The sequence below is a fragment of the Copadichromis virginalis genome, linkage group LG1 (assembly GCF_057382275.1).
Source record: "Copadichromis virginalis isolate Kocher_CV1m ecotype Utaka linkage group LG1, C_Virginalis_male_GT1.1, whole genome shotgun sequence".
NCBI classification, from domain to species: domain Eukaryota; kingdom Metazoa; phylum Chordata; class Actinopteri; order Cichliformes; family Cichlidae; genus Copadichromis; species Copadichromis virginalis.
The window spans coordinates 25015995-25032235 of record NC_140618.1 but is presented as its reverse complement, the minus strand read 5'-3'; the positions used below and the strand labels follow the sequence as shown (position 1 = coordinate 25032235).

At 38.8% G+C, this 16241-nt stretch overlaps 2 protein-coding genes across 3 annotated transcripts in view; one reads left to right on the top strand and one right to left on the bottom strand.

Moving 5' to 3' along the window:
- LOC146718823 (uncharacterized) overlaps nucleotides 1–16241 on the top strand; it is a 170214-nt gene that overhangs the window by 98684 nt on the left and 55289 nt on the right. The gene's annotated exons all lie outside the window — the stretch shown is intronic.
- Nucleotides 8331–16241, bottom strand: part of gpc6a (glypican 6a) — a 160133-nt gene continuing 152222 nt past the window's right edge. For both annotated transcript variants that reach the window (XM_085456188.1, XM_085456196.1), the window contains 2 exons: nucleotides 14699–14874; nucleotides 8331–12358 (listed from right to left, as the gene is read on the bottom strand). In XM_085456188.1, coding sequence (XP_085312314.1) covers nucleotides 12141–12358; nucleotides 14699–14874 — 394 coding nt within the window. In that variant the 3' untranslated portion in view covers nucleotides 8331–12140. The remainder of the gene's footprint in view (nucleotides 12359–14698; nucleotides 14875–16241) is intronic.

The window sequence follows — 16241 nt, the reverse complement described above, 5'->3', positions numbered from 1 at the left end:
AGTTTTTGCTTTTCTCTTGCTGGTTGAAGCAATTTTGAGCCTTTTAAAAAGAAAAAAAAATCTATATCTTAATCTAATAATATGATTCTGAAATAGCACCGCAAGTCTTGCACTTGTTGCCCTTTTATAAAACGACCCCATTGTCGATGAGAGTCCCTAAACATGGGGCTGGTGCGTGGTAGAAAAACGTATCCCAACATAGAGCAAAAAAATGTGAGCAGGAATGGCTCGAAGACCACAACAAAGAGCCCAAAGCATCGACACAACCTCCAAAGGTTCAGGGTTATGGGGCACACTGGAACGAGTCCAGTCCCTGGAGGCCTTCCCTCTGCAACCCAAAGGACCTGATGCATGCCCCAAAATCCTGTCTACCGTGCCCCGCGTGCTCAAAGACAGTTTTGTTACAAGAGACCTGCACAATATTAAACAAGTGGTTTTAATGGCGTGGCTAATGGGTATATATAAAAATATATTAATATATATGCATACAAAAACTTATTTATGTCTTATTATACAGTACTAGGTTAAACCCATTTAATTGCCCACTCCCATGTGGGAGTGAAAATTGAAAACCAAGGTTTAATTTCATAGGTCTCTATTTTCAAGGGACTTTTTCACTGTCTCTAAAGCCCTCACACAATTACTTGTCATGTAAAAAGCAATTACAATCCGTGCCTGGATGAAATGTGTCATCAGAGAATCCATTAACAATGTCCTCAGACCTTAATATTTACAGTCACCACCCTACTTTCAGAGGCAACACTGAGTTTTATGAGTTGTGAAGGACAGTTAAAAGGCACATAGTCGTTGTTAGATCTGTTGTTTTAGGCAGTCTGTTTGAGGCAAGTAGGATTTCATAAAGGTATTAATTGCAAAGTTATTATATTACATAAAATTATACAAGTGTTCCTGTTGCGTTCCTTTATTTGACATCAACAAAAGCCACTTTCTTTGTACATTGTATTTATTTAATTAAACCAGTGTGAGGATTGTGTAGGTGAACTACAAAAAGTATGTATGCAGAAAACAGTAGATTATCTCCTCTAAGGAGATGAAAAGCAGTATAAATAAAGCTCAAAATTAAAGCCTATTATACCTTAGGAGCTCACTAGTATGTAGTACTCACTATTTTTCTTTCTTTTTACATTTCCGGTGTAGAAATGTTAAATCAGTCCGCTGTAATGCTTGTGTTTCTGTCTAAAACTAGAACCCGCTAACAAGGGTGGCCCATTCTTTCAAAAACTGAAGCAACTACACTTAACACCTGTTCTCACATCACAGTTAGATCATATCGTCTCACAGCACGAAGACCACAGGTAGATTTTAATAGCAGTAATGATGGCTTGGTTGTTCCACTATAGTGAACTGGAATAGATTACTGGTGCAGCAGCTCCTCAAAATGGAATACAGCTATCAAACAAGGCCCTAATGACCAGTTACCATCTTATCTTAAAAACATCATAGTAGCATACTATCCCAATATCAAACCCTACTTTCAGAGGACAGGCTTACTTGTTGTTTCCAGAGCCTTCAGCAATAAGGCTGACTTTCGGTGGAAGAAGAACACCTGTTTTCCTCCCATGATGCATTAAGCATCTTTTCTATACTCTCCTCTCTTTCACGTCACATTGGCTGTCATTAAATTTGCAAAGTGTTTGCTCAAAGGGGAGTTGCTATTTATTGTAAGACCTTGAGTTAGTCGGTGTTAATGTAGAAAGGTTAGGTCCACAATTTGACTAAGGAGTGTCAATTGTGACATGAATTACAATAATTCTGTGTGATATGCAACCATATAATACTGGATTCACATTTAAGTTTATTACAAGATCAAATATTTATCTAAATTTTCACCTAGAAAAAAAAAATGTTAACACAAATTGGGAAAACTGGAAAATTGGCTTCAGACCCTGTGCTTCTTACACATGAAGTATGCAGCTGGGCACTTTTTCTATGTGTTGGTTGCTAACGTTGAGGTTTGGAAGCACAGCCCGTTTTAAAAAATGGTCATCCATGTAGCCACTGTGACATAAGTCACTCGTTAGCGCTGTCCCTTTGTGAAGACTAACTCAGAATTGTAGCTGTTTTTCCCACCTTGCTGTTTGGGAATCAGATGTAATGAAGATGGTAGTGACCTCCAGTTATTCTTTTTATTTTGGCACTAATTTGTTTCTTGTGACTTGTATTTAGTTTTACTTCCTTTTGTCATGACCTTGGTTTGCTTATGTTTGCCTGCTGTTTCCTATCTCCCTGATTGTCTTGTGTCTATTTATGTCCTAATTCTCTCTTTCTCATTTCATGCTTTGAATGATTTTTTTTTAATTGATGAGCTTTGTAGGTTTTGCACCTTGTGAACTTTGACTGCCTACCTTAAAAATGTCAGCTTTATGTTTACCTAATTTGGCTGTGAGTCCTGTTTTTTGCTGAACCTTCAGACATGAAGCATAGAGCAAGTGACTTCATTTATTTCAGCGCCATTTCAACATCATACTGTATTTCGTTTGCACCACAATGAAACAGAATTAATTCTTTTACAGTCACAAGGGTTTTTTTTTCTAAGAACAATTCAAAATTATCAAGTGGATCATGCAGGAAAAACTCAGCTCTGCCTTTGAAATCCATGTATTTTGTATTTCATCTGGAGTTTGGCCCTTTCACACTGCTTTATCCATAATTGAAGCACATAAATAATTGTACAGACAGAAAGCGTGATTGTAATGAATAATTCTGGTTCAGATGTGAAGCTGTTTCGTGTTGTCCCCATTGATACTGTCATGTGAAAATGAATAAATGGATGTTTGGGGGAGCTACTCCGATGTGTTGAATGCAGCAAGGCAGCAGGGTTTTTTAGTTTCTGCCTTTTTTCTCTGTCAGAAACTCTCTGTCAGTTCTGCTGCCTCCACTAACAAAATGTGACACTGACGCAGGTTTGACAACTGATAGATTACAAGTAGCAGTTAGTACATTGATCTCACCTGTGGTTGACGGCGCTTGACGTTACCTGTTTCTTGCCTGTTTCTCCTTTTCTTTCACTTAATCTTTCACCCTCAGAAACAGGAGTGCAGTAAAATTTACACCGTATGGCTCATTATTGGAACAAAGCAAACTTTTGTGTTTTTTATGGACCAAAAACTACATTACTGTTACCAAGCAGCAAAGGGGACATATTTGCACAGCTGCAAATGATATATGACCATCTAACATTTGTACATGTGTATTGTCATCTCATTATGCCTTTCTCCTCCTCCTCCATCACAGCTCCCTCATTTCCACCTCATCCACTTCCTCCTCACCTCAAGCCTCATCTCCAGAAGTGGTCAGAACTCTAATACACAAAAATGTGCATAAACATCATATTTATTCCTGATATTGACGGAATTACTTATTATCAGCAGATTAGACAGGCAACTCTTCCTGTCCCCTTACAGTTGACAGAAAACAGCTAAACAACAACAGCTGGTTATAAGCTAACATAATGGCAGCTAATGTTAGGCTTGAGTGTCCTACAAACCATACTTGCCCTCTGATAAACAGTTTGATTAGATTCCCAAATTTCCTGAGAGGTTGTTGACTAAGTGTCTGAGTCCAACAATGTTAGATAAACTTCAGAGACGGTTTCATTAATGTTAGCTAACAGTGGCTAACAACAGCGGCTAACAACAGCAGCTAACAACAGCAGCTAACAACAGCAGCTAACAACAGCGGCTAACGACAGCTAACACCATTACAAAAAAGTTCAGAATATCACCAACAACTGCTATCAGGATGAAGTGAGCTTCACTGACTCATCGACTCTTTACACAAAGTTTTATAGCATCCTCCAGAATAAATAGACATGACACACATTGACAGCTGAGGTACACAGCAGACTGACAGCCTACGCTGACTACAGATGAACAGCAGCCAGAGCTTTTACTGCATTGGCCACCATAGCTAGGAGTATGCACTTAAACTGGAAGGGGTAAGAAAACAAAATTCAATTGACTGCAACTGATCAATCTACTGAGATCTAGCAGGAATATATAAAACACTGTACCTTTAAAGTTTTCCCAGTTCCTTATTTATATGAGTTAAATGGAAATTTATTATTTGCATTTAATTATTATTATGTTTTAATAGATTCTGAGTAGCTTCATACTGTCTTGTATCTTGTATCAGCAGCATTGTGGTGCAGTTTTGCACTTGTTCTCTATCTTTTCTCCAGGTGTTTCACTTTCCTCTTACAGTTCAATTGCTTGAACGTTAAATGGTGATTTCAGGTACCCAGCATACTCGGTTTTCCACCATTTCTAAAAGGTCGATTGTTGTACAAAACCATAAGTTCAATACTGGTCTTCAGTATTGAACCTCTGGTGACAATACAGAAAGGATACAAAGAAGCACCTGCTCTCAAGAGTTCAGCAGCACTAATTTAGAGTGTACTGCCCCATGCTGTCAAAGCCTAAAAGGCACAATAATAAAGTACTTTATTTTCTGAGTGATGATGCTGGTAGAATGAGCATTTGCTTAAATCTCTACCAAATGTGTTTCTGCTATCAATACTTTTTAATATTTGTACTTTTTTCTCCAGTTTTGAATGTTCAACTCACAGTGCCAGAGTAAGTCTCAAAACATATCACAAGTAATTTGTTTTTGTCACATTCCTAGTGTTCAAAGCAATTTGCAAAAGAATGTCACCCCGTCTTAAACAGGTGAGAATAAAGTACATGAGCCAAATGGGTGAGAAAAGTGAGTTAGTGTTAATATGGTACAAATGAAGTGAAAGAAAAGGCAGACCAGACTGTTTTTAAATTGAGCTTGATTTGAATTCATTAGTTTTCATGCAGTAATAATTTTGAAAGGGAATTCATTTTATAAGCATGGGTCTGTAATTTAGCCAGGAACTATAATTGCTCCACCTCTGAACATACTTTCCCCAAAGCATTTACATCCAAAACAAGATCTCCATACTTTAGTGGAAATAAGTTTCTTGTGTTGCAGTCCTGCTTTTAATAACCTGATATGTAAATGTTTTCATACAAATCCTAACACAATCTGCCCTCTGAAAGGTAACCCTAACACGATTATAGCCACGTTAGTTCAACAACAGAAGAAACTGTCGTGCTTGGTTTGAAGGTTTTCCAGTCGGTAGAGATTTAACTGTAACATGCTGTTTTTTGTCATATGTCAGGATAATTATTTCAAATGTTAGCACTGCATTATCATACTGTGTTTAAGACCCCGAGACAAGCTCGAGTTAGTGTGTGTAGATGTTAATTGCTTGGTAATAATGAAATGCCAGTCATGCAAAGCATTCTCATTAGGTTCCCTTTTGGGCTGCTTTACATGACCAGGAGAAGCATGCAACTCTAGAGAAGACAATTTGACATGTCACAGTGAGGAAATTACAGTGCAGATAAAATGCATCACAGCTGATTTCTATTCAGCTGATGCAAGTTTTTTTTTTTAAAGGGATTTTTCCAGTTCAAGCACTGTCATGTTTGAAAGGCAAATAATCTTAATAACGGGTGCTTTTCAAACTTTAACAAGTCAAAATGTCAGCTGTGAAAACTGCCCATAGTTTTAATGAGTTCATTCTTCCTTTGTGTTCTACTGCAGGTTTATCTTATTAACCGTTGAAGATGCTCATTAGATTTTCTAAATAATGCTCAATGCTTAGTATTGAAGCAGTTCTGTATTAGACATAGATACTAGTTGACAAGCAAATGCATAGCTATTGTAACACAGTTTAACTGACACTAGGTAATCTATTTTTCACTCATATTTTCCAATTAACAGTGCTGCCTATACCATTCAAGAGTAACTGAATGGTAGGTAATGAGTAGGTAATCCTATTGTAAAAAAAAGTCTTGTGCATATACAATATATACAGTATATGGACAAAAGTATTGGGGCACATCTCCTAATCTTTGATTTTTTTATTTTTAGTCCCATTGGCAGTGATGTACAAAATCATGCGTCAAGCCCTTTACAAACATGTTAATTTAAAAACACTGCTCATTTGAGCGTGATAGGATACCACCATCGCAACAAGTTCCTCCCCTTCTTGGTATTCCTACTGCAGGTGGTATTATTATAAAATGGAAGCGTTTAACCTCCCGTGTTCATTAACATCAGCACAAAAGCCGTGCACCAGGAGCTACGTTGCATGAGCAGCTCCTGTATCTGTAATAAGTAACTGGCTCAGTACTTATAGTGTATTCATAGCCATATGTCCATGTCCATATAGTGTATTTGTTACAGTTGTCTGGTCAGAAGCCATGAAACTATCACTTCCACCAAAGATATCTGGAAGGTAATCTTCCGTAATTCAAAGGTATTTGCATGAATAAAATGTTTTTGCATTTTTTAAATGGTAATTTATGCTCTGAGAATTGCACCTGTTAATACAGTAGTAATATAAATGTGGAAGCTCTCTATAAATCAGCCTGGGGAAACAAAAAGTAGGGGGAGGTCCTTGTTATATGCAAAGCTGGCTGATTTTCTAGGGAAAAAAAAAAAAACATATATTAGCTTAAACACGTCTGAAGCCAATTTAGAAATGCTAAAACTCTGAAGGCAGCATAGAAATAAATGATCTGATTTTTCTTCCTAGTCTCACAAACATTGGAGGCATGGATCCACAGTAAAGCAATAAAAAGAAATACACAGCAGCATGGGAGAAAAACCCCAGAAAACTTTTTTTTTAAATAAATGTTTATTTTTTACCATTGTATTATCTTCTGTATACAAGAATGTGTAACAAAAGCCAAATAAGCAATCCATTTTAGTCTTTTAAAAAATGGTAAGGCATGTCTGCTTGTATAACCATCAACTTCGACCCCCCCCCCAAAAAAAAACTAACTTTGAACAACGTGCACCAACAGTTCCAAAACGCTTGATGTGCTCCTTATTTATCAGATTTTGCAAATCACAACAGTACCACACTCACAGCATATGTTTTAGCAAAAGTGCAGCAAATGATTAACATCAAAATGAAGATTCTTGCATAAAACACTCTTTAAAAACCTCACATCACCTTTCCCCCCCCTTTTTTTTTAAATGCCAAAATGAATGAATGAGAGAAAAACAAAAACAAAACAAGTTTAGCACTGAATCGTGTCAAACTGTGAATGCGTGACCGTGGTAACGTATCACGCCAGGAAAGAGAGGAGTACACAAGGCAGTGGAGAATGGCAGACATTCCTCTTGTAATGAGAGAAGACTGTTGTTTAGACAGACACAAGCTCTTTGGAAAAAACTGCACCAAACTTCCAAAACATTCTTTTCTTAATTCACTTTCTTGACTTTGTCTGAAGAACACTGCTAAAGCCCAGCCTCATCTTAGTCATCCAAAAACTCTTGTTGCTGCAGTCACAGATCTTGTAGAGGCTCTAATGGGTGCATTCGACCTTTGTATGGCTGCAGATGCTTTGAGTTTTTACACTTTGGAGAAATAAAACTGAGCTGTTAAGCCCCACTGAGGAGCAGCAGTGCCAAAGCTTAAACAATGCCGTATCTGAAGCCACACGGCTAACTTCCTGCCTTATTATCAAGCACACACCGCACTGATTGTTCCGCCTCACTACCGACCCTGACTCAGAAATATCTGCCTCCACAATGTTTTGGCTGCGTTTGACTCCAAGTAAAACCCACTAACTTGCACTTATAATTGAGTTTTATTCCTGTTGCGCAGCATATTCATTTAATTTGCCAATTATGAAATCACCAAAACACAAAGCGCGTTTAAAAAAAAAAAAAAAAAGACAAGGAAAAAACATTTTTGCCATTACGGTCGAAACGTTCTAGATATTCTTGCTTAAGTGTAAACGTCCAGAGCTAAAATTAATTATCAGTCCACACTTCAACAGCCTCCATGTAACAAACCATGACTTTTACATGAAACCTCCTTCACTTCAATTATCGCGTCCTCAGGGCGGTACTCCTGGGTGAGTAAAGATGAGGAAAACCAGCACTGCACAGGACTGACAGCTAGTTACTTCAACGGCATTTAATTCAACATTCACCATGTTATAAATAGTTACAGCGTGACGTCCTCTCAACTCCCCGTCTGACCCACTGAAACAGCAGCAGCTGATGCTTCTGCTGGTCGTCTGTCACAGGATACGTGAGCAATTTTAAAAAGCTGTTAGTGCAACACAGTGACTCGTATAACTTCTGTATAAAAACGATTTAAACACAGTCGAGTCATCTAACTGTGTTTATGTTTAAAGTTTCCAATGCACCCCTCGTCCCGTCTCATGCAGGCTTTGACCTTGACAGGCTCCAAAGACTTGCTCAGTCATCCGTTTTAGTGTGCACTAAAAATTTCCATGTACCTTTTCAAACCCGGGGCTTTAAAATGTGCATCGCATCCTCTCTCCGGCACCAATGAGTTGCTCAGTTATTACGGCAGTGAAGCGAATGTAGACGGGTCTCCTGCATGCACAGTTTTGGTGGGTATTGGGGAAGTCTTCTCAGTCTCCCAGGGCTGCTTCCAGGCATTGTTGGTGACTAATTAACACAGGTAGAAATCACCCCAGTGTTGACTCACTGCTCCCTTTTTAATGGGTGCTTTGCAGTTTACTCATTAGAGCATTAACTATGATCTCAGACCCTCACTGGACCATAACTGCCAGCTGCAAAATGGTTATTTTGACATGCATGTTGGCATTTAGACATTTTTGAGTGCACAGCATAGAAGGAAAACACAAACGGATTTTATACATACACACACACTTATATATATATATGTGTGTGTGTGTAGATAGATAGAGTGAGTGAGTGAGTTCAGGCACACTGTTTCTTTATCGATTTGTCTTAGCAAAGAATGTAGGCGGTAGTTCCATTTTGTATCCAGATGTACAGCACATTTTAAAGAAATTTCTAAAAAAAACAAAAAACAAAACCCAAACAAACCAAAAAAAACAAGCACACAAAACATCTTTTTGTTTTCTATCCCCCTGCTGTCATGTGAATATTAGAAACTAAGCATTAGGGTAAACAGCAGATAGTGCTAAATGTTTAGTCACACATCAGGCTGCATAATGGGATGACATATAGTAATTAAAATAAAAGCGGTACCGTGAAAAGATGGAAAACGCCATTAGATAGTGAGGAAAATGTGTATACGCTTCTTTTATAGAGTAATAGAAAGAAGATTAAAGTCTCTTCATATGTCACACGCTTGTTTTGCATCATGATTTATCCTCCAAATCTGTTTACGATTTACTTGTCAGCTTTTGTTTTGCTCTATGCGCTAACGTTTCACCTCAGTCAGGGTGAACCCTTGTGATTTTCAACCAGTTTTGATGACAGGTGAATGGAACTGCTCTGCCTTCGTGTTTCTGTGCACAATTAGTTATTGGGTGGCCTTTTGTTAATCGCTTCAGTGTTGTCTTTAGTCATGCTTTGGTTAAACACAGTTGTTGTGCTACACATATAAGGTTTGCTGCTCAGTGATTTAATTGCTATGCTGTTGGGGTTTTTGTGTTTTTTTTAAGTAGGAGGCTGCTGTTCAGTCACCTTATCCTAAAACCATTTCGATAAGAAGTGAGGTGAAAGAGGTCAACTGTGGGAGCTTCCTGTGGTGCTCAGTTTCTCTTTCGTGAGTCATATGAGCACACCGAGGGTAGATTTCCCTTATGGTGTTTTCTGTGAAGAGATCCATGACGCTTGCACAAACTTTGTGCTTTTCTATCCCCTCTTCACGCTGTGGAGACGAGGAAAACTCGTGCCCCGAATTTTCTTTATTAAGCTTTTGTACATGAAACACAAGATCTCTTTAGCTGCTCATAGCTCCTATTGATTTGTCTATTTGTGTATTTACTGGAAGGTCTCTGTTGAAGTAATGGGCTTGTGTATTGTGAAAACATTTCAGGTACTTATGAGCTGATGAGATTCAATCCTCCAGGCACACTCGTGATGGCTTCAACAATATTCACGCTACATATTGCAAGATATTGTATCCGAAAGCTACATTTCTCTGCGACTAGATGTTAAAGCCATTAGTTGCAGATGAATTGTCAAAAAAAAAAAGTCCCATCTTTTTTTCTAAACCCTTTCCCTTGATCTTAATAGAAAATGTCATAAGGTAAAATGTGGAGGAGAATTAATGAGAACTTAGAACTTAGTGCTAATTGAATCTCACTTGGCAGATTGGTGTTATCAAGTTGTTGCTGAGTACTTTAAAACTATCGTTTCTCTAGTATAACAAAAAAGAAAAAGTCCTTCTTGAATACTTACGTAAAGCTTGAGCCTATCTGAGCTGACACAGGGCAAAAGGTGAGGTCATCTGGCATGATGTGATAGACAAAGTGTCAGTTCAATGAAAAAGCGTGCTTTTTAAAAAATCTTTTTTTACCAATGTTGGAACTGAATTTTTTTTTAAAGACTGCAGGCTAACAGTTATTAAACTGAAACAACAGAGTGCTCACATTAATAACGGCTGCGTGTGCTCAAACCCCGAGGAACTGAGAGACAGCATTAACTCATTTCCTTTCATAAAGTATGGTGCAGTGCATCTCATGCTAAAGGAGACAGAACAGGAAGTGCATTACTTTAGCATTCGGCGAATGTGACCAGTTCTTATTATGGCCGCCACTTATAGCCTTTCACTCAGCTATGAACCCTTCTGGTATACAGTTCGACATCAACCACTGTGTTGTATTTGTGAAGTGCTTTGCTCCCTGAGCCTCTTGAGTCTGCTAAAGGTCAAAGCCTGCAGGACACAGAATGAAAGTTACGAATAGTTACCTTAGTTGTACGAGTACATTTGGAGCCCTCTGGCCTCGGAACTCTTTTTTAAAAGTTGCTGACTTTGTACGCGTCCTCTAAGAGAACACGACCAATTACACCGCATGTAGCCTGTAGGGGGCATAGGTCTGCTCTCATTAACCAAAGAACATGCAAATTTCAGTATGATGCATTGCAAGACATGAGGGGTAACCAGCAGAGGATATCAGAGGTTACGACGGGTAACTTTACATGTATGCAAATAAACAAGTAACATAAAGCAAAATTCATCAGTGTGGCAGCCAAGAAAATTAAGGAAATTAAAATTTCATAAGGATATATCTATTATTACTCTCCTCCAAGTCCTCTGAGAATAACAGAACCAGCGTGAGTGCATGTTAACTACCCAGACAGACGAAAGTAAATTAGATACCTGAACGCTGTTAACAGGCAATTAGTGCTGCTGCAGAACCATTCTTAGTTTTTATTTAACAGATGATCAAATAATTTGTAGAAACAATGACACAGTTGTTAAAAAAAAAGTATCCATTGCCAGTAAGATTACATTACAGTACCTTCCACTGTAACACATACTGTAACTGCTTATAAGTACAATACAATCAATTAAATGATCTGAAAATATAGATCGTTTTCTCTGTGGGGTGGATGTTTTCTGTAGCTGTAGAAACTTATGAAGCCAACAAAAATAATCTGTGCAAAGTAGTTCTCTTAGTGCAGTACGATAGCACTTTCTAAAGAGATAATCAAATGTGCAACAATAATGTGGCTGTAAGACCTGCTGCTTCCTGAAGCCACGTCGATATGACCAAACGGGAAACCAGGCGAACTGCTAGCACTGTACAACCTGCACAATCACTCCAAAAAACTGTGTAGCCTGCATAAAAACGGAAAAAAAAAGAATGTTTTGTCAGTTAACATCATATCCACGCATGCACACAGTAAAACTTTCTCCTTTTGATTTTGTTTTTCCTTTTGGGGGAGAAGACTAATAGGATAAAATAGGTGTCGTCTCGTTTTCTCCATTCATCATACAAAGGAAAAGAAAAATAGATTCCCTTTTATCTGGAACAAAAAATCACTGACAGAACCATCTTTAGAGGGTTTCATTTCTAAAAGATGTTTTGGGCTTTTTTTACCCTCCAAAACTCACTTTAGAATAATGAGAAAACACATTTTCTTTATTTTGATGTGAAAGCTGGTTCACTGATGGCACCAAGCATTCTTTGGGGGACAAGCGGGATGCAGCACTGCACTCACTTTCACTCCTACCACACCATACAGTAAGCCATTCTCAACAGGTTTCCAGGAGGCTCTACATGTCCAGTGAGGGAACAGCAGTACAACTTGCTGTTAAACATACTGTTACGTAACAGTAAAAAAAAGTCAGTGGTAATGCGGGCCACACTGTATTATCTCCACTGAGTCTGCATCGCCCAAAGCGGGAGTGTGAGGGCAACCGTCAGCAGCAGTACGGAGGGTCCGCAGGAAACTGACTTGCCCGCGGCTGCTGCGCGCTCATCGCTTCTGTCAGCTCCGATCACGGGAGCCTCTGTTCCAACAAAAATAAACTCTGTTGTGCAGCCGTCGGAGCAACCGCTGCCGCTGCCGGAGCTGCTGCCCTCGTCACCTGCAGCAACACAAATTAAAAATTAGATGAAAATAACATTATCAGAAGCAGCTACCGAGTGCGGTTCATTGCAGAGGGGAAGAGAAAGTGCACAATCGAGCCCCGGTCACACGAGAATGTGGCAGAAAAAGAAGAAACAAAAAGCTCACCCACATACATCCTACTGATATATTCAACAGTGGGTGTTATAATTTGGTTAGTCGCTTCGGTTGTTTGAAATGTTTTGTTCAGTTCAAATATTCACAATTACTGACTATCTACTATGCTATTATTATTATTTTTCTTGGCAAAGCTGTAGCATCATTGTTTAAATAACCCTCAGTATTTAGATTAGTGAGCGACTGAAGGTTGCGACGCTTTCAGCTTTGGCACAGATTCCTGCAGTCTTCAGCTCAACAGCAGGTTTTAAACAGCTGCTTCAACTATTCAATTCAGTTTTGTATGAACGGAAAACTGTTTAATTGGTTAACTGCTCAACAGCAAACTTTAGGCACTGGAGTTGTTACAGTGAACATAAAGATACAAAGTATCCTCTAAACTCTTGCTGATGAACAAGCTTTACCCTACAGTGCCTGAACCATGAAACAAATGCCAGAAAAATCTAAAGTTTTTAAAAATAAATAGCAATTTGCATACTTAATTCGAATCAGTTGTGCTATATCTGACTTTTTTGTCCAATTTATTGCTCACAGCCTAATTATCTTAAATAAACTAAAACATACAAGGGTTTAAGGTTAGGGTTTAAAAAATGACACTGACGGTATAAAAACCGTATCCAATCTAATACACTTGGTGTTATTGTACAGGGTAATTATGCAAATACATAAAGAAAATCTATGAAATCTGAATTTAAATACAGCAGTACAATCCATTCTTGTCAGCGAATGCCTGCTTTCTACCATAAAAACCAGGAGGAGAAATGAGGTTGTAAATTGTTCTAGCACCTCAAAGCAACAGCTTCACACATTAATTACAGTATGTTGGGAAAAGAAGGCTGAAATATGTTATGATTAAAATTTCACAGACTTTCTCAAATGTCCTACAAGCACTTCTTTACTCATTACCCTAATATTGCCTCCACATGCATTTACTTGTTGATTCGGGGGAAGGGGACCCACGGAGTCTGCACATGATTTTTGTCGTTGTGGTAATTCAGGAGGGTTTCTTCGATCTGAGGTGCTGGTGGTTCATAAGCTGAACACCTTATTAATGACTACTTGTATGGCTAAAGCAGCTGTTGAACTAAGACTTTGCCGGCTTGTGTACCTAATGAGACACTGAGTTCAATTTTTTTGTACAACACACGCCGGCTTCTTTTTTTGGAACAGCTTGACAGCGTGAGGTTAAAAATTAAAGTGAACGGTACAACAAAGCTAATGAGTTGGGTTCATTTTGTTCTGTTTGGGACTCTCGGCTCCTTCAAAGGTACTGTCGAGACAGTTCCTATTGTTCAGTGTGGCAAATTTACATGTCAAAGTTAACCACAGACCTCAATTTTAAAAACATACAAAGATTTAGTTAGCAGCCATGAAAAGATCTGCTTCTCAGGGCAATTCTGTTTGATTATCTGATCTCAAGTGCTGGTGTAAAAGTTTCCTTTACAGCTGACAGTGCCAGGCTTTCCTCGCTCAGTTTAAAATGGTGGGAAATGTGATTGTGAACGGCAAAGTGCGGGAGAAAGTCTCACCAACAAATCACGTGTAAACGTCCTTTTTTTTTACGGTTTTCTTGCCTCCCTTGCCAACCTATGCAATAATTTTGGGCGCTTTAGCGCCGGATCTACAATGCTGAAGTAGACACCGCTCCCAAGAGAAAAACAAACATGACAGCAGCAAAGATGGAGCTGAAGTACAAATTATGGTGGCAGCAGTCATGCAGCCACATGTTTTGTTTGTAGCTCGCCGAATTTCTCCCATCTTGTCAGCTTAAGAGGATCCACAGAATCAGAAAGAATGGTTTCTGTCATAGCAGCATTTGAGATGTGCATCTTCCTAAACATAGGCTTGGTTGTCTGTCATTGTCTGTGTCACCACACCTAGAGCTATTTATTCTCCTAATAAATGTCAGTCTTGCTTCAGTGCAACACTAAACATCCTGCAGAGTTGTATACCGAGTTCCTACATGAATGACAACTGAGATCTTATTTCAGTAGTAACAGTGTATATATTTGTCACAGTGCCACGTGTGGTGTAATGTAGTCCATATCAAAAGTAACATGCAGTGAGGGAAAGCTTTTCTTGATCTATTTTACTTATTGTTAGATTGCTTCCACCCACAGATTGAGCTGTGAGCGTGTGTGTAATTGATAGAGTGCAAAAATAAGCAAATAAGAAAGCTTACTGGAGTCCTGGAAGTAGATGTCATTTCCGTTGTATGCGTTCTTCAGCTTGTTGGTCATGACACGTAGCGCCATGATCTGTTGCCGAATCAGCGTGTCGGGCCTGGTGATATCCACTTCCACCTCTGGGTTGTTCACCTGGTTGGTTAGACCCTCCTTCACCACTTCAGGAAAATATCTGGACACAGCGACACATCAAAAAACTTGAAAGTATCGTCGAGTATTTGGGGACATATGTTGATGACAGTCAAGTCAGAACTGATGGAAAAAAAAAAAAAAATAATAATATTAAATAAATAAACTAATGTAAAAAATCTGTACTGACACATCCTTTAGTAAATAATTTATTATCACTATGTTTATGAAAAATATTCATGAATTATGTTGTTCTATGTATGCTTGATAGTTTGGCTGCAACAACAGAAAGCCATCATCACTGACGCTAAATCTACTGTGAGGCGGCTCACAGAGCTTAACACTGTGTAACTTCAGACCATGCACACTGACAGACAAACCGGGAATAAAGCATTCCTATTTATATCACGTGTTTTCGGTGTAACTGGTGAAATGTGATTCTCAGTTTGCTTGTTGTCACACAGAAGAATAAAGAAATCTCTCCAATAATATCTCTAATGTGATATTCATATATACATAAGTCTTGTAGTCTTATACAGTCCTGTGAAAAAGAAAGTTTTCACCAAACTCTCTGAAGTCTTGTTAAAAACTAAGTACACTGTTACTGTTTCCAGAGGGTAACCAGAAACCAAATTTACTTACTGATCAACAGCAAGCGTGAGCACCTCTATAAGAGCAGAAGTTTGGCAGTTTGATGGTAGGTTAAAACAATGCCACAATATTCCCAGGAGTGGAAACCCCCAGGAAATTCACCCCAATGTCAGACCGAGCAATTCTCAGAGAAATAAGCAGAAAATCCAAGAGCTACCTCTTTGACTCTACAGGCCTCGATTAGCATGTTAAATGTTAAAGTTATTAACACTGCAGTTAGAAAAGACCGAACATGACTTCTCTTATTTGCCACAGGACCCTGGACACCTTTCAGTCATGGGTCGACCATGAACATACAGAAAACAAGTGCTTTAAAGTACTACGACTGCAGGTAGTTGAATCTTGGTGTATTAGTATTTCAAAGAACTGCACACAGTCCTGTGAAAACTTTCTTTTCCACACGGCTGCTTGTCTCATATAATCATTTATTCGTGAAGGTAACAATCACTCAGTTCTTTTACGCATGTTTTATGACATAAAGGTGAAAATGGCCACTTTAATTAGTAGATCAGCGGTCCCCAACGCCCGGGCCTCGGACCGGTCCGTGAGTCGTTTGGTACCGGGCCGCGAGAGTTGAGACTCAGGTGTGAAATGTATTGTTTTCAGGGTTTTTATCGGTTTTTAGTTATTTTGTTATCGTTTTTAGCGTTAACTCGGTTTTCCTGGGTCTTTTCACGTGTGTTATGATATGTGTTACGGTATCGGTACTAGTTTTATTTTGTTGTATTTATCCACGACACCTTAAAGGCTGGTCCGTGA